General features: G+C 42.6%; 1 protein-coding gene across 1 annotated transcript in view; it reads right to left on the bottom strand.

Annotated features, from left to right (window-relative positions):
• Positions 1–6,708: 6,708 nt before the first annotated feature.
• The window catches only part of CMYA5 (cardiomyopathy associated 5), a 103,885-nt gene continuing 86,005 nt past the window's right edge, over positions 6,709–24,588 (bottom strand). The window contains exons 10-13 of the mRNA XM_031666273.1: positions 16,517–16,650; positions 14,531–14,630; positions 11,992–12,165; positions 6,709–7,571 (exon numbers count right to left, since the gene is read on the bottom strand). Of these exons, the coding sequence (XP_031522133.1) occupies positions 7,325–7,571; positions 11,992–12,165; positions 14,531–14,630; positions 16,517–16,650 (655 nt within the window). The 3' untranslated portion in view covers positions 6,709–7,324. The remainder of the gene's footprint in view (positions 7,572–11,991; positions 12,166–14,530; positions 14,631–16,516; positions 16,651–24,588) is intronic.

Genomic DNA, 24,588 nt, shown 5'->3' with positions numbered 1-24,588 from the left:
TTTTTTTGAGAAGGAGTCTCGCTCTGTCACCCAGGCTTGAGTGCAGTGGCGCAATCTCGGCTCACTACAAGCTCTGCCTCCCAGGTTCACCCCATTCTCCTGCCTCAGCCTCCCGAGTAGCTGGGACTACAGGCACCCGCCACTGCGCCCGGCTAATTTTTTGTGTTTTTAGTGGAGACGGGGTTTCACCATGTTAGCCAGGATGGTCTCGATCTCCTGACCTCGTGATCTGCCCTCCTTGGCCTCCCAAAGTGCAACTATAACTTCTTGCCAACTCACTCAGAATATAACAGAAAGGTCTTATTTGGCCTTCAAGGCCATTGTGAACTGGTCCCCAGCTACTCTTGGACTGCAGCCACTACCATGCTCTCCCCCTTGTTCCACTGCAGCCCCACTGGGCTCCTCGCTCTTCCTTTAATGCACCCGCATCTTTCTTCCTCAAGACCTCTATGCTTTCTATTCCTCCTGCATGGGATGCTCCTCCCTCACACACCTCTACAGGGCTTGCTCTCTCACTTCGTTTAGCTCTTTATCCAAATATTATCTTATCAGAGATACTTTCTTATCATACTTAAAATATACAGCACCCCCTACCTGCTATTACTTTTTAAAAATTTTTTATTTTACTTTATTTTATTATAGAGACAGGGTCTCACTATGTTGCCCATGCTGGTCTCAAACTCCTGGCCTCAAGTGACTTTCCCACCTCAGCCTCCCAAAGTGCTGGAATTACACGTGTCAGCCACTGTGCCCAGCTGGTACTTCCTATTACTCTTTATTCTCTTCTCTGATGTATTTTCCTTCCTAGTTCTGATTCCCCACTGACATACTATACCTGCATTTATTGTCTGTCTTCCTCCACTAGAACGCAGGCTCCCTGAGAGCAGGGATTTTGTTTGATTTAATGACTGCCATTTCCTTAAGGCCTAAATGGTGCCCAACCCATAGTAAACACAAATACAGATGTGCTGAATGAATGATTGGTGCTTCTCCTTCACCACTTTTTCTTTTTCTTAATTATTTTACCCACTTCCCACTAAGTTATAAAATCTTAAAGTAGCATGTTGACCCCAGACGGGTGGCCCTTCTCCTTGAAATCCTTCAAAGAGTAAAGTCCTTCATGGTACTGGGGCAACCCAAAATGAAGTCCAGTTAGGTTGAAAAAGAATTTTCAATCATTGGCTAGTTCTACAGAAAACCACAAAAAGGGAGATGCTAAGGGGATTCTAAAACCATCCTCATAGGTAATGACCAAATTCATCTTGGGGAGAGGAATGTGCTTTGGTTGGGTGAATTGCTTTAATGTGCCTTTTAGTTCTGCAAAGAGAAGCCTAACACTTGGGAAGGATAGCAGAGACACAGATAAAGGGTGCAAAATTTTGCTCTCATAAAATTATAAAAGATGTCTATACTGGTAAGAGAGGTGTTTTTATGTTTGGTGTTTTCTAATTTCATTGCCTGCTCTGAAAAACCAAAGCTTGAACAGAGGCTAAAACTTACAGAATAATATAAAGAGAAGTTAGTCTGTTCAACATGGCAGGAAAATGGGGTGAAGATCAGAAGGGGCTCCTCACAATGCTGGATGTTTTCCACCCAGCCTCATGTTTACGTATGAAGTTTTATATACGAGAACTTGCCCTCAGTCACCCCAAGTCTTCAACAAAATCCATGTTAACCACTAATGATGGCAGCCTTGTGTTAGCACTGCCTTAAGGAATCAAAGGAGCACCATATCCATGTTTTGGGATGATGCAGACCAAATGCGACTAGGGGAGCATTAAGAAGTAATGATGAGATGGCTAGGGGTGAGGAGGAGCATTTGGAAGCAGGAGGTCAGAGGTGTTAACCAGGAAAATGTAATTGCTTACAGGAATTCTTGGAAATTTGGGATAGGAAACAGAATGTCTTGCAGTCAACATCACATCAGTATTTAAATAGTAAAAGAAAGGGGACCCTGAAAGAATGGAGGACTTGTAGACTTTGGGGTCACCCTGGGTCACAATATTCAGGCTTGAATCTCAGTGGTTATCTAGTTTTCAAATATTATTTAACCATAGAAGGCTTTTTATCAAATAAATTATAATATGGAACCCAATGTGTAATACAGACAAAAATTGAGCTACCATGATGAAATGAGATAGGGGTTTGAATTTATGCCCACTTGGCCTTCCTGTTGGATCTCACATTGAACGTCAGGCACCTCCATGGAATCCCAGTACTCCAGAAACACAATTTAAATACCATCAATCTAGAACCCAAAGCAGGAATCCACTCTTTGATATTCCAGACAGTTGATCGTTCTGCCTGAGTGCTCATAACCCACTAAGCAACACGCCCCTTAGCCAGCTGTCACTGATGGGTGGTGTTCTTCCTTCTCTTCAACTGAATTCCTCCACTTCTACCCATTGGTGGGACTTCTACCCATCGGTGGGACTTCTACCCACTGCTCTTAGTAGAAAAATCAAAATAAGGGTAATTCCTTCCATGTAACAGCTCTTCAAATCTTCGAAGACCTCCTGTATCCTTCCCTAAGATGTTTTTGTTCCAAGCCAAATAGTCCTCATTCTCTTAACTATTCTCAAACTATTATAAAGTTCATATATTACTTGGGGATCTGAAATTACTGATATTAATAGTAAAAACAAGTTCAGCATAGAAAGAGAGTTCTCTTACACCAAAACAGGGGTACATGAAAGAGAGGCACACTTTGAGGGTAGTAAAGGAAAGTGAGACGCACTGATCTCCTGCTCTAGAAACAGCTCAGGATATATGTTCCCTCATGAGCACTGTGAGGGGGTGGAAATCAGCTCCGACTTCACTCAGCTCAGGGATGTGCCTGGACTCACACCCTAGCCCTAGAAGTCACCAAATCAGGGACCTAAAGAGGATGGCTATTGGCAGCAGAGGCACTCAGCTCTTCCTAATAGTATTCTTGAAACACCCCTTAGCAGCTGGGCTCAGGAATTCAAGCCAAGAAGTGCTTAGCATGAGTTAATTTCACCTGATGTTAATTGGCAATTTGCATATCCAGAGAGTTACTGACGTTTGGAAAATGACATGGAATCCTTTTTTTTTTTTTTTTTTTTTTTGAAAGAGGGTCTCATTCTGACACCCAGGCTGGAGTGCAGTGGCACGAACATGGCACTGCAGGTGAGTGCTACCATACCTGGCTAATTTTTTGTATTTTTAGTAGAGACAGGGTTCACCCCATTGCCCAGGCTGGTCTCAAACTCCTGGGCTCAAGCAATCAGCCTGCCTCAGCCTCCCAAAGTGCAAGGATTATAGGTGTGAGGCCCTGTGTCCAGCCCATGGCATCTATTAATTGGCAATAAGTGACATTCTATATCATGGATCCATCAGTTGTTTCACAGCAGGATGTATCTGCCTGTTAGCACTGTTTAGTAATAATCATTGGCTTGATGTTGCACCTGGTTTTGGTGGAGCCTGCGGGAGTGAGGAAAGTGAGTTTCAAAGGTTATGCCTATCACATAGCTAGAAAGTATCTGTGACCAGCTCACCTTCTATGAGAGACCATCATCACCACAGACAAAAGTTGGGCTCCCTGGCATCAAGCTGCAACGCACATACACTGCTGGCAGTTAGAGGCCTGGAGACAATGTGCACACTGTGCAACCCAGTAGTGGGAGGTCAGTGAGGCTTGTGCCTGAGATCTCAGGATCCCTTTCCAAGCCTGTCCTTCTAGGGGGAAGAGAAAGTGTGTGGCTGTACTGTTTCCTCTGCCTGTCATAAAGCTGTTCCATCAATGTAAACTGGCTGAGTCCTGTGTAAACTGTGGGTTCTTTCAGCAACTCAACACTTGGGATGATTAATGGGTAATGAGCACAGTGAGGATGAGAAGGATTAGTAAGTGTGTGTGATGAGGTACAATACTTTAATTCTGTTGGACTTTGAGGAAGTACCTCCAGAAAAACAAGAAGAACAAGTTCTGGTTTGCTCCAATAGAAAAATATTTCTGACTTTAACAAAGAATACGTCCATCTAATGTTGCCAGGTGTGTATGCAAACAGAGAATGACCCCAGTGTTAATCCTCATTTTTCTCCCCACAAGCTATTTTGACCCCATATCTTCTAGAAGCAGAATTGTGTTTCATGTATGATAAAGTATTTTCTCCAAAAACAGAATGTTACAGACTCTTCTGAACTCTCAAACAACCATGTGAAAATAATGCTGGGCATACATGAATTAAGGTCACATTGCTATTGAAATAAAAATCAAAGTAACCCCATGTCTTCCAAGAGTTATGACAGCACCAACAACAAAACAGAAGCTTAGGAAGGAAGTCAGTTCCGGGGGGAAGAGAAAGTCTATATATGCATGCGTGTGTGTTCACACACACAATTCTCACACACCACATATATGTGGGGAAATGATCTATGTAAGGAATGAAGCAAAATATAATCATTCTAGTCTTACGTCAGAATTTGAGTTGTATCTAAATCCGCACTCTGCCACCTGCCAGCTGTGACTGAACAAGGTTAAGTTATTTAACTGCTCTGAGACTGGTTTCCTCAGCTATAAAATGGCAACAATTTTTATTCTGCAAGGTTTTGATGAGGACTAAAAGAGAGAATTCATGTGCTGTACCTGTTATTAAATTAATAAACATCACTGACAGATTTCCAGGGGAGCAATTTTGACCAAAATTTGCTGACTTCCTTCCCTCCCTCTGAGGCTCTGTGTTACATGAAGAGGAAGGACAAAAGGAAGGGAAATGAAAATCAGAGAAGGGCCAAGGAAGAAAACATTGCTTGACAATTCTCTAACACAATGTGGAAATCGTATTGATTTAGTTCTACTTGTCTGTACTAGAATAATGCCCAAGGACCAACCAAGAAATCTCCCATCACTCGGCAGACAGAAGCTACTAACACATGGATCTCCTGACCCCAGAGCCCTACCTTTCACCGTCCCCTTGCCACAGAGTCGGAGACAGGAGGGTCACTCACTGGGGAGTGGAGGGCTGTACTTAGAGGATTTCTGGAGTCCTTTGTCATGTCATATAAACTACAAATGCTGTGCCATTCCACATGCTCATTTAACCCGGTGTTTATAATCATCCTGAGAAAAGGCATAACTATAGGATCTGAACTGCCCGAAGCAATTATCTATTAGGGGCTCAATCAAAATTCACACCTAGTTCTTCCCATCATGGTGGTTTTCTCCTTTATACCAGAACTGCTTCCAACCTGATGGCAGATGCTGCTGGCACTTGGTCCCCTTCACCCCCGGCTAGGGAGGGTGCATGCGCAGTTGTGTTAAACAGTTTTCGACATACCTTCTCAGGTGTCTGGATTTCTCATTAACTCTTGATGAGGGCTTTCTCAGGACCAGGAAATGCAGCTTGGAAAGGTGGGGGATGGGAATGACTGCAGTCCACCTTCAACAAGAGGGGTTGGACAGGAATTCAGTGCCAGCTTCTGGCACATTCTGTGTGGTTTCCAGAGGGTCCTCCAGCACGGGAGAGCCCAGCTGCCCACAATGGTAATAACCCACTCATAACACATGTCCTTTAGTGACTTCACCCACTTCCACAAATGTTCTTCCTGGAATCACCTCCTAGGTAAACAACAGGCACTGAGTCTTGAACTTGTTCTACTTTTGGAGGAACCCAAACTGAGACAAATTCTAAGATTCATGTGGTTACACATTCACACCAAAAACAAACAAACAAACAAAAAACCAAACCAAAACAAAAAAACAGCCAGTAATAATGACCATGGGTGGCTGAGCAGTCAGAACCTGAGGATAACATGTTCAGGGATTGAAAAAGTGAAGCTAACATTCTCTGCAAAGCAGCAAGTTACTTCTCCAGTTTTACCAAGACTCCATCTTGCCAGCAACTGCTGGAATTGCAATCAGGGCAGTGATGGCCTCCAAGGGCTCTAGTAAGGCAGTTACAGATCCAGTTTGGATTTTCTAGCTATTAAACAAGAGATTTTAGAATATACTCAGAAAGGAGGATATTTTTTCTCAATTCAAGAAAACATCTGGGCCGGGTACGATGGCTCACGCCTGTAATCCCAGCACTTTGGGAGGCCGAGGCGGGCAGACCAACTGAGATCAGGAGTTCAAGACCATCCTGGCCAACATGGCAAAACCCCAGCTCTACTAAAAAAGAAAATATAAAAGCCAGTTGTAGCGGCGCATGCCTGTAGTCCCAGCTACTCAGGAGGCTGAGGCACGAGAATCGGTTGAACCTGGGAGGCGGAGGTTGCAGTGAGGCAAAATCATGCCGCTGTACTCCAGCCTGGGTGACAGAGCGAGGCTCCATCTCAAAAGAAAAGAAAAAAGAAAGAAAACATCTGAATTCAAGTTGTAAAGTGTTTTTTAAAAACTACAAGTATGATCAACACATTTACATTAGAGAAGACAAGCACAATCATCTCGACATACATTCTAGATTTATCCACTTTGCACACATATTTTAGAAAGATTTTCAGGGATTCAGTATAATATCTTAAAATGACCACTTAGTTTTAGTAAAAATAGATTCCCAGCTTCTGTTAATTGACTGTAACTATGGTCTGAGAGTGATTAGATTTCAAAGTGTTTGTGTGTGTAAAATTCTCACGGGAAAACCAATAGTAGTGCACCGTACTGAAGTGTGATGAGTTTTACTCTGCAGTTTGTCCTGCTCCAGAGATGCCAGACCAGTAAATTACATGGAGTAAGTTCACATAACATGATTGGTTTTATAGACTCTAACCATTTATTTAACAAATGGAAATTTCTAATACATAGCACTTTTCTACATTTAAAATTTTAGGGAGGAGAGACTCATGTTCTACAGTATACATTATTACAAAAGAGTTCATTATACATTTAAATCAGCTAAAACACTTTCTCTAATGATTAGGATTATCATCCTTTAGTGCAGCGAGGTGACATTTTGTGGAAGGCGTCCATGTGTCTTCGTCAGAGAAGATGTCTTACCAGCACAACCTTCCTTCACTCTGACCCGTCCATCAGAGAACTTCCTTTATCAGTAAAACAGATGCAAGTCCACTTCTCTTTTTTGGTTCCCAACTCAAGTGCAGACCTTTTAATTTAGGAAAGAACTCAAACTCATATAAACTAAGGAGTGGAGGTTGTTGTTTTCATTCTGTTTACTCATACACTGCTCTGTAAAGTCAAGGTTTTCTTGTGGATTTCGCTCACGTGCTGATAGCTACGCGTGCAGCCATCATTAGTGCAAATGTGTGGGAGGCTTTTTGAATAATGTATAGCACCCAGAGGAATGAACAGCAGACCCCCCACCCCCAAATTTAAATCACTGCTCTTGTAAATCCTGAAAGCCAAGGATCACTTGTGCCTTACAGAATCCGGGGGCTCTATCCCCAGGTGCAAAGTACATTTTCCAGGTTTCTCCAGGGCAAAGGCAGGGTGGACACCCTCATTAAACCTGTGCCTGATGAGGAAGAGCAACTGGCCGCTCTCCGCGTTGATGAAGATAAGTCTCTGGTTGCTGTAGTCCAGCAGGATGCCCACTCTGGCTGGACGCTCAGTCACGTGAACATCACTCACGATACCACTGTAGAAAAATGTGTATCTGAAATGAAAGAGAATGGGAAACGTAAAACTCTGGAACTCTCACAGACCTTGATAAGGAAGGTCACTTGGTAATAACCAATTCTTCAGTTATTAACTCCACTTCACAATAAGGACTTGCAATCATGCTGTCCCAAATACTTTCTCTAGATTTCTTGTAGATGCTAAAATGCAGAGCTCATCCCAGCAGATGAGCATGTTTAATAATTTTGCTCCTTCTACATTAGGAGGCAGTCCCAGAATAGCCAACATGCCTCCCTTGTGATTTTTCTCCACATTCTAATTCTCTCCCAGCTGCCCACATGTTTTAACTACCGCATTCATGGCGTGTCATTCTTTTGAATAAAACTCCTTTGAGGCTGCCATGTATTTTTAAAAGTACCACAGGTTTGCCTTCCATACAATGTATTAATTTTACAGTTTTAAAAATTTGTAGGTAACTTACATAACGGCCTTTATGAAGTTTAAGAAATACTTCATTATTTTTGCCAACTTCATCCTTTGTTTCCACTCCCCCTTCCCCAAACCAACTTTCCTTTTCATTTTCTCAAGGCTTTCTGCAGCCTTGCCGCCAGAGGAGTGGCCTTTGATTCCTCTCTCTAATTCAGACAAATTCAACTCAACAACGATTCCTTGCACATATCCGTGTATCCAGCACTTTACTAGGCGCTCTGGGGGATGTGAAGGGCATGAAGTACTGTCCTTGCCCTCTGGGATCCCATACTGTATGGGGCAGGAAGGAAAAACTGCCCACACTTGAAACTCGGACCATCGCTGGGAATACCTCTCAGGGCACAGATCGTCAAGTGTTTACTAGACACATTGAATGAACCTGTTTTGGTTGTGAAGGGAAAGGGTCAAGGCCAGGCTGGAAAGGAGAAAGTGCTGACCAGAAAATCTAAATTGCTCTATGTAAAAAGGTAACACAAGTTTGGGGTTTTCTCCTAGTAGTCTTTGAAACTGAGAATGGGGCCCTAAAAGTAGGGGAAAGAATGGAATGAGAGATGGAAGAAGAAAGAAGAGAGATGAGGGAAAGGTCTATGGATGTGTAGGCTGTAGGGGTGGGAGCACAGCAATACCAGGGCAGTTTGGACCTAAGAATCTGGGTAAGTGACGAGTCTGGCAGGGAGGGCTAAGGATCTTCAAGACTTGCAACATCTGTCTTAAGGCCCAGAAGCTCCAGTGTAAGTATTCAGGGGATGGCAAGTTGGCAACCTCATTGCAGAAAGAAGCTCAAGTGGAAGGGCAGAGGTTCATGGTGGTGGGGAGATAAGTGAGACTTTTGAGTTGATAAAGGACGTTTCCAACGCTTTGCTAATGAGAGAGATGCCAGAACACTATGATGTTCTGGAACCTGCAGGACAGACCAAATGTTTCAGGTAGCAATGATGGGGACTGGCAGTGCGAGCTGGGCTCTTACAGAAGGCTTTGGGAGCACATGGGCTCACACTCACTCAGATAGGACAGGCAGGACTTGAACAGGTGAAAAAGAAGGAGAAAAATCCACATAGTAAGGGCAGCAGCAGTGATGGTGAGGTGGCCAAAGAAGCCCGTATGTGGCAGAGAACATCACCATTGGCCTGTTGGGTTTGGACAGGAACGGGGGTGACTTTTTGGATGTTACGTGGATAAGTCAGTCGGGGCCAGGCTCTAGATTTGCCCTGTCTAACACAGTAGCCACTAGGCATGTATGGCCACTTCCATTAAAATTAAAGCTAAGCAAAATTTAAAATTCAGCTTTTCAGTCCTACCAGCCACACTTCAAGTGTTTAATAGCCACACGTGGCACCATTTTTCTATTACTGCAAAAGGTTCTATTGCATAACACTGGTCTGGAGGGTTCTAAATGCTTAAATGAGTCATTTCTCCTCCCCTGCTTGGAAGGTCCCCGGTCCCTGCAGGCCCAGCGCTGGTCATTCCTTGAGCCAGTGCCTACCCGGGAGGCCAAGTGGGGAAAGGTATTCCCTGAATCCTTGTCTCCACCAGTTCTGCAGGATGCAGAACCTGACCAGCCCTGCTTCTGTCTCTATTTCTGGCCGAGCACACCATTCTTCCACTAACCTCAACTCTGGCCTGAAGCCAAGCCTGCCTGCGTAGGGCCTCTCTGCCTGGCTGGCTTTGAACAGAGACCTGGTTGGTCTCTGTTCAAACAGGAATCATCCAGAAGCCTGGCTCTGAACACCTGCATGACCCGGGAACTGCCTCCCCTCCCCCTGGTGGACTGAGGCCCCTTACTCCCTTGAGTCCCACCTCTGGCCCACACTCAGTGCAGACCCCTTTGGACACTGGTGGTAACTCCCCTCAGGGCTCCTTGCCCCAGCCTGGCCACATTCTTTCTGGCTGCCCCTCTTCACTGTATCCTGCATGTGGTCCCACCCAAGTTCTGACACCACTGTAGATGTTTGTAGATTTTTGAGCAGAAAAAGCAGGGACAGGATGAAAATGATGTTTTAGAAATATTTCCCAGTTGCAAGTGGGTAGAGACTAGAAGTGAGGGTGCAGGCTGGGTGGCTGCTGCTGAAACTGCAGAGGAGGTGCGGAAGCCTTGAGCTAGCATGGCAAGTTTAGGAATGGACAGGAAGCAAACCAGCAGATTCTTCTGAGACGATCTTCACACCTCCTTCCCAATTGTGACATCTGAAAGCCTAGATTCTGTGAGTAGAATCAAGAGTAATACAGGTTGATTTAAAATCATTAACCCAGAAAAAGTAGAAGACAGGAGGGGCTGCCACAGGAGCGCTCTCACAGTCCCAGAGGCCAGGGTGCCCCAGGTGAAGCCCTCGAAGGATGACATGAGGGCCCCAAGACCCCGCCTCTCTGTGCTGAGACCACACAAAGGGACATACTCTTTCTCCCAGAATCTATGGCACCCACTCCAAGCCTGAAAGAGCCAAAGGCCAAAGCTGTAGGTTGAACTTGTCAACAAAATATACAATTCTGTTTTCTAGAGTCTAGGAATTTGTTATTGGGGGTTAGTTCTTGGTGTGGGTTTTTTAAAGATTTGAGGAAGGACATTTTCATGAAATTAATATGCAGTTTCAGCTCTGAATCTACTAACTGTAAACTGAATTTGAGTGATTTCAACTCTGGGTAGGTGCTGGGTCCTTAAGCATTGCACAGCACTGAATATCAATTAATCATAATTGCTCTGACTTGATGAAATGTGACTTTAAGTAGTGCTTGGAGATGGTGTCCTTATGAACCATCTCAGAGAATCAAACTGTCAAGCAGGATGCAGGGAGAAATGTGCAGCCAGAGATATGCAAAATCCCAATCTGTGGGCCTTTTCTGGGAACTTGCAAGCATTGAAGGCTTCTTTTTAAAGCATTACATTTAAATAATGCCTCACATTTGTATGATACTTTACTGTTCCTAAGCTCTTCCCTATACCTGATTTCATGTGATCCTCACAACCCCAAAAAGTAGCAAGCCAGGCATTACTGTCCCCTGCTGAGCTAGATGATATAAGGTATGCTCAAAGGGTTAACCCACTTACAGCAAACAGTCAATAGGAGGCTAATTGAGGATGGAGCCAGAACTAAAATTGGAATCCTGGCTCCTAGTCCAGTGTTCTTTCTATTAAACCATACTGTGAGCATATTCAAATCAACATATGCCTGCCTGATTGCTCTGAGACTAACACAGGCTAATGGCTTTTTCACATCAACCAACCAAACAATACAGGTAATATAGAAGAGAGATTGGCAAACTTTTTCTATAAAGGGACAGATGTAAATATCCTAGGATTTGGCAGACATCTGTCAGCTCCACCATTGTAGTGTAATACAATACATAAACAAATGAGCATGACTGTGTTTCTGCAAATTTATTTACACAGACAGGCAGCAGGTTATATGTGGCTTAGGGGCTATAGTTTGCCAACCGCTGATATGGACCAATGTGGGGGGAGATGTTGGAGATCCACTTCTTCCTCACTCCTGTTGATTCCTTCTCTGTGGAGGGACTCCTTTTAGCATTACCCTTGTGGTCTCTCTCCACCCTGTGGTGAGTTTGAAGGAAAAACTGTGATGCAAAGCCCATCAGTCCCTCCCTCTTCCCTGTCTCTTACTCACTAGCTACCATGGAGACGCACATCCTTCTCTGCTTCTCCAGGCACCAACTCTGCCCTGCAGAGCAAGGAAGCTGACCTGGCCCGGGCTCTGGTTGGGTAAGTCTGCCTCCTAATAGGGTTTAATATAAGAAACCCTCTTCAGGTACGATTCACACACTCTAAAATCAGCTTCCTCAGTAATCAGAGTCAGAGTTTCATCTCCATATACTTGGCTCTTGTTTTCTTTCTTAGTTGGCTCAGAACTTGGGCATGGAAGTGGGTGCTATTTATCAGGTCCCTCAGAGAGCCCTGCCTGGACACCCAAGCATAACATTTTGATGAAGAGGGGAGGGGCAGGGCTCCAGCTTACCTCTGTGGCTCAGAGCAGTGCATGTACCATGAGGTCTCCCCTTGTCCCAGGGCACCTGCCCGCATGGCCGAGCTGGAGCAGATGCCGAGTCGATATGCTGGGCAGTCTGTGACTGTGGTTTCCCAGTAATGCTGGCCACAGGAAGGCAGCTCCTCACCCAGCACTGACGGGATTCTGCGGGCGAAGTCAATCAGAGTATGCTTAGCGCAGGAATCGCCAGCCTATATCTCATGAGTGTAAACATTCACAAATTCACACAGTTTAGGCAGGATACTGCCCTTGGAAACTGCTGGAATTTAACTAAAGATACTCTTTGTTCATTGTATCCCTAACCTTAACCAGATCACCACAGAACTCTCCAAACTCTCAACAGGCATTTGACATATTTCCAGTCACATACATACAACATGCATGATGTACGCTGCATCTCTTAAAAGAGCTGGGAATCAGGAAATAACTAGAATAATGGTAGGACAAAAAGAAATGCTGCAGTCTCTGCCTTTAAGGCGACTTCTCTTCATAAATACAAGGGAAGCAGGTAGGAAACATAATTTGCATAGTTTTCTTCCAAAACTTGCAAAAAAGAAATCTCCAAAACCTTAACCATGACTTCTATGCCTCCTGACCTTACTGGACACAGCCACCAAATGAGGTGCAGCTCTTAAATGACAAGGCAGCTAGTGCTGGCCAGAGCCAAGTGTGGAATTAACCGAGTATGATTAGTGGTCAACAGTCTGTAAGATTCTGGCCTCTTTGAACTGTAGTAGGTGCCCCTAAGAGGTTGGTTGAAGGTTTCTTTTTGTCTCACCTTAGCTATTTTTATAAGCACCTCAGTGAAATGAACCAAAAGCACTTTCAACTGCTGATGGGTGACCTTGTTTGCAAGAATTGCTCAATTTTGCTTGGAAATGGCTGAGACAGCAAGGAAGCATTTTTAATTTAAGCAGCGTTAATATTCAGTCAGCACCTCTCCCTCTCCCCTTTAACAGATGAGAAAATGATTAATGCAAGGGAATGTATTTCACTTTTCATGTCTTGACTCAACAACCTCATTTCAGAGAGGTGGCTACTGACAAGCCCTCACTCTGGAGCAAAGCCCAGCTGCCTGATATTTATGAGCTAATTTTCAGGTTAATAATAAATAAAATTCTATAAAACACATTACAGTTATCATCAGTTATTATCTGTGAACTCTTACCCTCCTCCAGTCTATTTATTTTCTTTTTGATTTTTTGAGGAATCCAAAAGACAGAAAAGCTCAATCTATTTCTTAAATCTCTTTTTTCCCTGAATTCACTCATTTGTATATTTTTAGCACCTGCAATGTTCCAGGCCCCATGCTAGATTTGAGGGATGCAAAGATGCACAGGATGGGGCTGCTGCTCGAAGATGATGATGATGAAGTGGCTGACAAATGACCCCATAAGTTATCTGTTCTTTTCCACAGACAAGATCAAAGGGTGCCAGGGTCCAGAGACGCCTTGGCCAGAACCAGGAGCAGGTAACACCTGAGCTTGACAGGCAAGTAACAATGTGACAGGGAAACAGTGCAAGTCACTGCTGGCTGGCTCAGTGCCTTCTTGGGAGCACCTGGCAGCCACCGACACCAGGGCGCATCAGCACCATCAGCAGCCTGTGTTTCATGTGTGTTACGGTTTTCAAGAGTTTCACATACCTTCTCCCATTCTGCCATTTTGATCTGCAAAATAACCCCCAGAGCTTGCAGGCAAATCGCAGGGCAGTTTCCCCCACCCTGTCCTCCACCTTTGCCTCTTCTTTTCTTTGATGCTTCCTTTTGCATGAGCTACTATGGGAGCAAGATTCTCTGGCCCAGAAACTAGGAACTCAATAAAATGTCCTTCTCTTCCATGCCTTTTTTTTTTTTTTTTTTTTTAAAGACAGAGTGTCGTTCCCAGACTGGAGTGCAATGGCACAATCTCAGCTCACTGCAACCTCCGCCTCTGAGGTTCAAGTGATTCTCCTGCCTCAGCCTCCCAAGTAGCTGAGATTACAGGCATGCACCACCACATCTGCCTGATTTTTGTATTTTTAGTAAAGATGGAGTTTCACCATGTTGGACAGGCTGGTCTCGAACTCCTGACCTCAAATGATCTGCCCACCTTGGCCTCTCAAAGTGCTGGGATTACAGGCATGAGCCACTGTGCCCAGCCTCTTCTATGCCTTTTCAAGAGGGTTGATGAAATATCTGGTTTGCTATAGAAAAATAATGAAAGAATTACTGGACCCTTTTTTCCCCCCACTGAACCAGAGATCATACCTTAAATAGCCAATGTTTTAATCAAACCATCTGTGCTTATATTTCCAATAAAAATATTGACACTTGCTCCAAGTGATGAACTATCGCTCGGTAGGGAACCACAGCTGAACAGAGTGAATGTGCACACACTGATATTTGAGACCACATCCCGATATGTTCACTGCACCATGAATATGCTCAGGGGAGGCCACCCTGAGGCGACACACCCTAAGATCCTACTGCTAGGCCATCAGCTCACTTATGCTTTCTTCTTCTACTTACTCTGTCAGCCGTCTCCTCTCAGCAAAGCTGATCACTGTCCCACTTGAGGAAATGTGTAGAGCAGGATGAGCTGTTTCTCTCAGCAAGAGAAATCTGGTTCCTATTGCAGGTGAGAAAATAGGATTAAAACATTGCCATGAGGACCAGTGCTGTCCCTAAGCTAAGCCCCACATTTCAGACTCTAGACTCTCTTTCCCCTGACATCAAAATCCCCCACGCAGTGTCTTCAGATCCACAGCTGAAAATTTCACTCATGATAAAGCCTTCGTGGATGCTAGTGGCTGGTTACCTCTACCTGGTGCCACAGGCACGTCCTCACCTCTACACCAATAATAGAGGGGTACCCTCTATCAGCGCTCACCCGCTGTGCAGTGTGCTCCTTGCACCAGCAGCATCTACATCACCTGGAAACTATTTAAAATTTCAGACTTTCAGACCCCACTGCAGCCCTCCTGACTTCGAATCTGTATTTTAACAAGATAGTCAGGAAATCTGTGTGCATATTAAAATTTGGGGATGCAGGCTGGCGAGATGGTTCACGCCTGCAATCCTAGCACTTTGGGAGACCAAGGCAGGCAGATCACAAGGTAAGGAGTTCAAGACCAGCCTGGTCAACATGGTGAAACCTTGTCTCTACTAAAAATACAAAAAATTAGCCGGGCATGGTGGTGCGCACCTGTAATCCCAGCTACTCAGGAGTCTGAAGCAGGAGAATAGCTTGAACCCAAGAGGCAGAGACTGAAGTGAGCCAAAATCGTGCCATTGCACTCCAGCCTGGGTGACAACACCCCATCTCGAGAAAAAAAAAACTGGGGGATGCACCGGTATAACCTAAAGGAGAGACTAACAATGGAAGAACAGGCACCATATTGGGACTGCGGGGAGAACACTGCTGGGAGGGCAGCCTCGCATCTTCTCTTCATAAACATCAGACTGGCCCTGACTATGTCACAAACAAGGCACAAGCACAAGATATTGCTGGGTAAGCAGATGGCTTGTTGTGCCCACTCAACCTTGTGCCAGCTCTGGGTCTAGGATAAGACAAGAAAATGATCCTCTTTCCATTCCTCACTTCCTTTCACAAAAATTGAAGAGACAAACATTTTTTGTTGGCATCATCTAGGTATTTTCCCAAAAATGTCACTGAATAGTTTTATTACTTCCTTGAATTACTCTTTTGGTCATTTGTTCAACAAACATTAACTATCACAGACTATGTGTCAGGCATCAAGAATAAACAGAACAAGGCTGGTAACTTGTTCACAGAGTTCAAAGAATATCCCCAACCTACCACACATATACACACACCATACCCACAAATTATAACACATTGTGAGTCCGATAAAAATCATCTGGAGAGGCCAGGCGTGGTGGCTCACACCTGTAATCCCAGCACTTCAGGAGGCTGAGGCGGGCGGATCACCTGAGGTCACAAGTTTGAGACCAGCTTGGCCAACATGGCAAAAACCCATCTCTACTAAAACAATACAAAAATTAGCCAGGCATGGTGGACGTGCCAAATCCCAGCTACTCGGGAGGCTGAGGCATGAGAATCACTTAACTCAGGAGACAGAGGTTGCAGTGAGCCAAGATCGTGCCACTTCACTCCAGCCTGGGTAACAGATTGAGACTGTCTCAAAAAAAAAAAAAAAAAAATAGTCTAGAGAGATTTCTAAAAACATAAATGTTTGAGCCCATCTCCAGATCAATTAAATCAGGATCTTCAGGAGTGGAGGCAGGGAAACAGTATTTTCTAAGCACCCTGGCTGATTGCTAATAGGTAGCCAAGGTTGAGACCCTGTAACGCAGAAAAACAAAAGAAATATCTTGACCTTTGACCAACCTTGGGTCCTCATGACAAAAACCTACCACTGACAGTTTATAAAGTTGGGAGTTTATAAAGTTGCCCTCTAGGACATCTTCTCTGAGGGGTAGAAGGGAAGGAATTGCTTGGAAATAGCTCACTGTGTGCAAAGGAGAAAGTACCTCTGGTGGAGATGAGAGCAGCTTCACTCTGTTCACTTGTCCCAAACGCATTGATGGCTCGCACATAGAAAAAGTAGTTATCATTGGGTTGGAGGTTAACTTTCAGCTGGAGTCCTTTGATTCCAGAGAAAGATCTAAATACAAGAGGAAAATAATAATTTTAAATATAATGCCACGTGCTAAATGATTCCTATTTCAATTTGGTAGTGAATGAACATCTTTTATTAACAACAAATAACTTATTTTCTTCCCCTTTTATGACCACTGGATTAGCAAGCCAGATCCTACAACATGGCCATTGTCCACTAAGATTACTTTATCAAATAATTTCTATTATGTGCCTTCCAGAATGCTCTTTGGAACAGAACCAGACACTTAAAAAAATTCAGAAAACAGACTACTATTGTGGTTAGTGAATCGCCAAGAATATAGCATTTTCTTTATCAATTTTTGGCCAGAGGGCACTTTTGGATTAAGATGATATTAAACCAATCTACGATGATTTTGTACATGATCATCATGCTAAAGCCATCACAGTTAATAGAAACTGAAGATCTTTAAAGAAAACGAAATCTTTTTTTTTTTTTTGAGACGGAGTCTCTCTGTCGACCAGGCTGGAGTGCAGCAGCATGATCTCAGCTCACTGCAAGCTCCGCCTCCCGAGTTCACGCCATTCTCCTGCCTCAGCCTCCCGAGTAGCTAGGACTACAGGCGCCTGCCACCTCGCCCGGCTAGTTTTTTGTATTTTTATTAGAGACAGGGTTTCACCATGTTAGCCAGGATGGTCTCGATCTCATGACCTCATGATCCACCCGCCTCAGCCTCCCAAAGTGCTGGGATTACAGGCGTGAGCCACCGTGCCCAGCTAGAAGACCAAATCTTTTAAAGCAAACTCGGTCTTGGCAAGAAAAGAGAATTCTAATTTAAAAAAAAAATCCTCAAAGTTGCTGTTCCTAAACTGCCTATTTAAATTAAAAGAAAAATGCTGATAGTGGTGTCTAATTGGCAGTGGGCTTGGCAAGTACACTGTAACAGCCTCACCACTTAATACAAATGGACTTGCTGGATTTGAAGATGGAGCTCTCTGAATCTGCCAACAAGCTAGAATAGTTTTGTGCTTCTTTCCCATTCTCTTTAATCTGTTTGATATCATAGCCTGGAGCATGAATTAAGAAGAAAAAAAAAAAAAAAAGCAAGCAGGGCTCTTTCTTTAAACTTCCATTTGGAGAGTCCTTAGAGTTACAAGCTAGATTCCTCGCTAACGAAAGTTCCTCACCTGGATGCTGGAGAGCCAGAGTCCTGCTCCCAGGAGATATAAGTGTCAATGAATATAATACTACAATAGCCGTCATGTTCATTCTCAGAAGGGCAGGGTTTTTTGTCTTTGTTTGTGTGTTTTTTTTTGTTATTAATGAATATACCACAAAAGCAACAGAATCAAAGAGTGGTCACTGTTCCACAGACGAATTTTTTTCCAGGTTATTTCTACTTTTGCTGGCTTCTTTCACTTCCTAATACCTGTCTTAGAGAATAACATGGAGAACCAGAAAAAGGAAAAAGTGTTCTTGACCCAGAAAACAAACTAATTTCAAACTTCTTAAAAGCCAAACATTTGTACAGAATAACCACCCCACCCCGACTCCATGTCTAAAAGGACAAAACTCACGTTGTGCTCCTCAGAAGGCAGGGGCAAGGGAAGCACTCTGGACCTGCGTGTGTAACTGCTGTTTAGTGCCCGTGTCCGCAAAAGGTCAGTGCAAACTCCTCAAATCATATTGGTTGTTATTTTAGAACTGATCACCCGACCAGGCCCTCAGGAGAGGACTGTCCTTAGATACACTCAGACTGGATCAATGACATTGAGCCCCATGTCCACTGACAACTAATTAGGCTTCAGTAATTAATGAAAAACCATGTCCTATGATTGAGAATGTAATTTCTGACTAATATCTAGAATATTATTCTGGGGTAGATGTATTGCTTATCTTATTGGAATCGATGACTGAAGAAATGTTTTAAATGAACATTAATTATAATTAGTAACAAAATTATTGTCTCACTAAGCATACTTAGCCTGAACTGAATTTCAGACTTCATTCGCTTCCTAAATAAATATGTATCGATCACTTATCATGTGCCCAGGCCCTGTCTCTGCCTGTTATTCTGAGGGCTTGTTGAGGAGGCGGGAGTGGGAAGGGGGTAAGTGACAAGGATTGGTGGGGAAATTTTAGCTTTAGAGACAAAGAGAACACACTGGCTTCATTTTATAACAACACAGTTGTTAAATAGCAAGGATACTCTTTTTTAGTTAAGTGTTTGCCCTTAAGATGATGAAGTCTGTCAAGGAGAAAATTCCACATATATAGTCAACTGCATGCTCTGTCTCATTGCTCATTTAAAGAATAAAGGTTCACATGGTACTGAAGTCAAAATATGGGATCCGTCCTGCTTTCAGTGCATGAAACAGGTCAGGCAGATTTGACAAATGTGCACAATGTCCTCACTGAATCTGTGAAGTAAAAGCAGCAGGCATGCAAACAAAAGTAATACGAAATGTGGTGGTGTTTTGTTGTTTACAAGTTGCCATCTTACGCTCAAGCACCAAGAACAAAGCAAAAAAGGTTAGAACAAACGGTTCGTTTCCTTGTCTGCTTATTCTGACTCCACTCAGATGTCACCAAAGTCTTCATGTCAGCTGTCCCTGCGTTCTAGCCTAACGAAAACTTCAAAAATTATGAAATTTGAGAGCTAAAGAGTAGCACTCTTTCAGAGATTATGATTTTTTTAATTTTAGAAACAAAAATCTGTCATAATTGCAACTAAGTCCATATGACTTATAACAAGCATTGCATAGTTTGCAGTAGAATTCAAGTTCACAGAATACCCAAATTAAGGTGAGTGATCAGACAGCAAAGGAAGCCACGATAGTTTGTTGGTGCTTAGTTGGTGCTTAGGGATTTTATACCAGTAAATAACATGACTGATGTGACTATGATTGGAAGTCTACAGCCAATAATAAAATTTGAAAGACAATTAGAAATTTGACTCAAATGGTCTCATTTTGGGCCCTAATCGTGGGCTCCTCCCTACAAGCGCCATAGTGCAATGGAAAGAGATGGCTTTATGTGTGGAGGTCCCAGAGACACGAGGGCAGTGAGCAGCGCAGCACCTAGTGCCTCTGAGCAGCAGCCATGAAGTTGATTGCTGGTGGATGATAAGCTCGAGTGGAGCTGAAACTTATCACAGAGCATTGTGCCCAGCAGGCTTCAGAGGCCTCTCAACCTGCTCATCTCGCCCTTAGTAGCTACACTGCTGCAAAGCAGAGAGAAATGACTTAGAGGAGACTCGCTGTCTCCTCAGAAGGCCTTGGGCTACCCTGTGAATGAGAGATGGTCTCTTTCTCTGTTGTTTCAGAGACAAATGAGTGGATGCCCTCAGCAGCTAATGCCTGTGACGATAGCCTCTCTAGCTTGGGCCCTTTTATTCTTGAGTTTTGGCCAGGAGCAACTGGAAAGTTTGCCACGACTAAGATGGACAATGGGGTGAGAATCATTTATGGTAGGAATTGAAAAGGATTTTTACGAAGTAAAAAAATAACTGGGGACATAATGGTTAAGGGGGATATTAAAAGCATTCCCATTAAGTCAGAAAGAAACATGAGGTTAAACACATTGGGAGGTAGGAGGTAAAATTACTACAATTTGCAGATGATGGGACTGCTTATCTAGAGAACCCAAGAAAACCAGCTGAAAAACTCACATAATAAGAGAATTCAGTAGGATGGCTAGATAGAAAACTGATACAAGAAATCAAAAGCCTTTATATACAAATAACAACTAGATAGGAGATAAAATGAAAAATCTTATTTAGAATAGTGACAGACATAAAAATATATAAAGATATAAGAACCATATAAAGAACATGTTTTAAGATGCTACTGAGGGAAACACAAAAAAAGACTTGAGTGAAGGGAAAGGCACATCAGTTCTTGGATAGGAAAATGCAACATCATAAAAATTTCAATTCTCCCTAAGTTAATCTATAAATTTAACATGATCTCTAAAAATAACACATCATCAGGAGCAGGCTGATGGAGGAGGCTACGCATCCTGATTCTAAAGATCATATAAAATATAAACTAGCAAGTAGAAAAAAAAAGTCAGGAAGGGACAACCTAATCTACCAGGAATTCTAAATTATAAAGCTATAATAATAAAACCAGTATGGTCCTGGGGCATAAATAGATGGATCAATAGACAGATTATAAAGGTCAGGAATAGACTCAAACATATAGTCTCTTGAGTGTGTAATAATGGAAGTATTTCAGATCAGAAGGGAAAATGATGGGTTTTCTTGTTGGGACAGCTAGATAGCCATACTAAAAAAAAAAAAAAAAAAGTACAATTTCCTACTTTACACAATCTACTGAGATAAATTTCAGATGATAAAACACCTAGTTTTAAAAATGAAATTGCTGTATTGGCTATTACAAAAAACATGAGTGAATAGACATATACTCACACACACACACAGAAAGAGAGAGACAGAGAGAGAGAGAGGGGCAGGGGGCCATTTTAAAATATGCTACCCAAGTTAGAAGCTATTTTCGAAAGACATTGATAAATTCAACTCAATTATTATTAAAAAATGCACAGTAAAAATTTTTTAAAGATTAGAAACTTATATCTTAATAGGAAGCTAACTTCCTTTAAAAAAAAAAAACAGAGCTTCTACAAATCAAAAAGAAAAAATACCACAATCCAAGAGAAAAAAAATTGCTAGGAAATGAACAGTTTATAGAAAAGGAAGTACTGTACATGGCTCTGAACCATATGAAAAGATGTTCAACCTAATAAAAGAAATGCAGTTAAACTAAAATAAGATTTCATTTTCTACAAATTGTCAGAAGATCAAAAGCTTTATCATCCCATGTTTAGGCAAGGGTAGGAAGAACTAAGCACTCTTATACACTGCTAGTCGGAGTCAAATAAACAACTACAACCTCTGTAGAGACAGTTCAGTAATATCTATCAAAATTCACAATGTACACACTTTTTAACCAGTTATTCTACTTCTAATAATTTAATTTACAAATATATTTGCACATATATGAAATGATATATGCACAGGGTTGTTTACTGCAGCATTGTTTGTGATGGCAAGAGAATAGAAACAACTTCAATGCCTCTCAGTTGGTAAATAAGTTAAATTATATATTTTTTTTCTTTTTTCTTTTTTCTTTTTTTTTTTTTTTGAGATGGAGTGTTACTCTGTCACCCAGGCTGGAGTCCGGTGGCATGATCTCGGCTCATTGCATTCCCCACCCGGGTTCAAGCGATTCTCCTGCCTCAGCCTCCCGAGTAGCTGGGATTACAGGCGCCTGCCACTGCGCCTGGCTAATTTTTGTATTTTTAGTAGAGATGGGGTTTCACCATCTTGGCCAGGCTGGTCTTGAACTTCTGACCTCGTGATCCACCTGCCTTGGCCTCCCAAAGTGCTGGAATTACAGGCGTGAGCCACTGTGCCTGGCCTAAGTTATATTCTTAATACAATAAAACTTTTTAAAATTTTTATTTTTATTTATTTATTTTTTAAGATGCGACGTCACTCTTGTTGCCCAGGCTGGAGTGCAATGGCACGAGCTTGGCTCACTGAAACCTCCGCCTCCTGAATTCAAGCAATTCTCCTGCCTCAGCCTCCCAAGTAGCTGGGATTACAGCTGCCCACCACCACACCCAGCTAATTTTTGTATTTTTTTTAGTAGAGATGGGGTTTCACCACATTGGCCAGGCTGGTCTCAAACTCCTGACCTCAGGCAATCCACTCACCTCGGCCTCCCAAAGTGCTGGGATTACAGACATGAGCCATCACACCTGGCCTAAAATTGTTTTTTCTAATTAAAGTAGTTTCATATGTATTGATACGGGACGCTCACCAAGGAATATTTTTAATCAAGAAAAGCAAAGTGGTGAAACATATATAGTGTGCTACCATTTGTTGAAAAACTGTAGATGTTTGTATGTGCACAGACTATCTGGAAGGATCAATATGAATCAGGTAACAGTAATTGCTTCTGGGGAGGAGAATTGGGTAGGTAAAGGATAGGTAGAAAGGAGACTTAATTTCCACTGTATTCTCTTTTGTATCTTTTTAATTTGTACCATAAGCACATATTCTCTATCCAAATTTAATTAAATATTTTACTTTTAAGAGCTATATTACCCGTTCAGAAGTTCAGGAGTTGGTTGAATTTGTTTGCACAATCTCAAAGGGGACATTAGTTTGAACACTGTGAAGTAGCCTCTCCAGGAATTTGATAATTCAGCAATTTGTGTGGGATGGAAAAAAAGGAAAGGCGTATGTATGTGCTTAAGATAACTTCAGCGGTTGGCAATTACAGGGTGTGGTTGTTCTCTGCACCACCATGTCCAACCCCTGGATCTAAGCATGCTTTCTCCTCGGGGGAGCGGGGCAGCCTGTGTACAAACAATATGGAGGAATCCAGTGCCACGATTCCTAGGAGCAGCCTACAGTTAGCGTCACTGCAGTGTACCACAGATGGCTAAGTAGGTATTGTTTTTTAAACACACAGTTGGCTCTTACTGACATTCACATTGGCAGCACCAACATTCAGGCAGTCAGTCAACACCACGTTGTATGAACTGTGGAGAGTACATGGCTGGGCCCTGAAAGACCAGCTAGTAAGGCAGTGTTCCCCAAGCCTGCCTGGGCATGTTAGACCTTCTGAATCGGAATCTTAAGAGGGGCCTTCGAATCTAAGTGTTTAGTAAGCATCCCAGTTGATTTTTATGACCATTAAGGTTGGGAAAGATAATCATAAGATAATGTGGGGTAAGAAGGGGTGGGAAGGAAAAAAAAAAAACTACTTGAGAACATGAGCAACATTAAATATAAAAAACTAACTGAATAGCCATGGTTGTTTGAAGTTACTTATAAAATCTTAACTAACTGTAAATATGGAACTTTTTGTTTAAGGTGAAACACTTGGTTAAATCAGGATTGAGAAGATTTTCCTTTTTAAAAAAGTTGGTAAATAATTTTTGAACAGAAAGATTTTTCTTTTGATAAATGATGATATTATGAGACTCGATGGTGTCTTACTCTTAGTTCATAACAGTGCGGAAAATAACATGGGGGCTGAATGGTCAGGCTGGTCTTGAACTCCTTGGCCTCAAGCGATCCTCCCACCTCAGACTCTCCAAGTGCTGAGATTACAGGTGTGAACTAACATCACTCTTAGTTCACAACGGTGTAGAAAAGTAACATGGGGGCTGAATGCTAACAACTATGGGGCTTAGGCTTTTCTATAATTAGACATTCTTGCAAAATCAGCATAAGCCAAAGGTCCCAACAGAAAGATGCTAGATTTTTGTTTTCTCTCTAGTGACTCTCCAAAGGCTGAACGGTATCATTTACATTCCAAGCAGAGAATCCCAGGAGCTTAGTAACATTCATTCCTCTGGATTCTCTAGGCCCTCCTTTACCCCTCCGCAGCCACACAGGCAAACAATTCCTTGAGATCCTCATAAAACTGCCTGCCTAGAATGGTGACTTCACATTATGCTTTCAGATCCTGTTTAAAATAATGGTTATATAGAGAATGTTTTTGTAGCTTTTGTAAAACTGCTCTTAAAGACAATCACTATTATCTTGTTCAATAGCCCTTATATAAAGATCTACATGAAAAATTCATCTTAGAGCTGAATGTCAAGAAATATAATTGTCTCTCTTAGTGAAATGTGCTTCCTTTTAAAAAAAGAGTTGAGTTATGTAATCTCTTTTTTCCTCTTGCTGTCTCCCCCTCTCTCCTGTTTTCTCTTTAGCTGCCAGTAAGTTCAGATTTAAATTTTGTGTTCTGTTGAGGTTCAGTTCTTCACTTTCATTCTCCTCAGTCCTGCATTATTTGGCTCTTGTTCTCACAGGATTGTTTTACCAGTTCTACTATGTCTGGGTCCTTCATTGTGGACAACCTGAATACTTTTGGAAATTGACAGGCCTAAGTTAGAAGTGAAGGAACTAACTGGGTTTCCATTGACTGAGGTTTTACTGTA

The sequence above is a fragment of the Papio anubis genome, chromosome 5 (genome assembly GCF_008728515.1).
Source record: "Papio anubis isolate 15944 chromosome 5, Panubis1.0, whole genome shotgun sequence".
NCBI lineage: Eukaryota > Metazoa > Chordata > Mammalia > Primates > Cercopithecidae > Papio > Papio anubis.
Note: the sequence above shows the minus strand (reverse complement) of the source record. Positions and strands in the feature narration are given on the sequence as shown.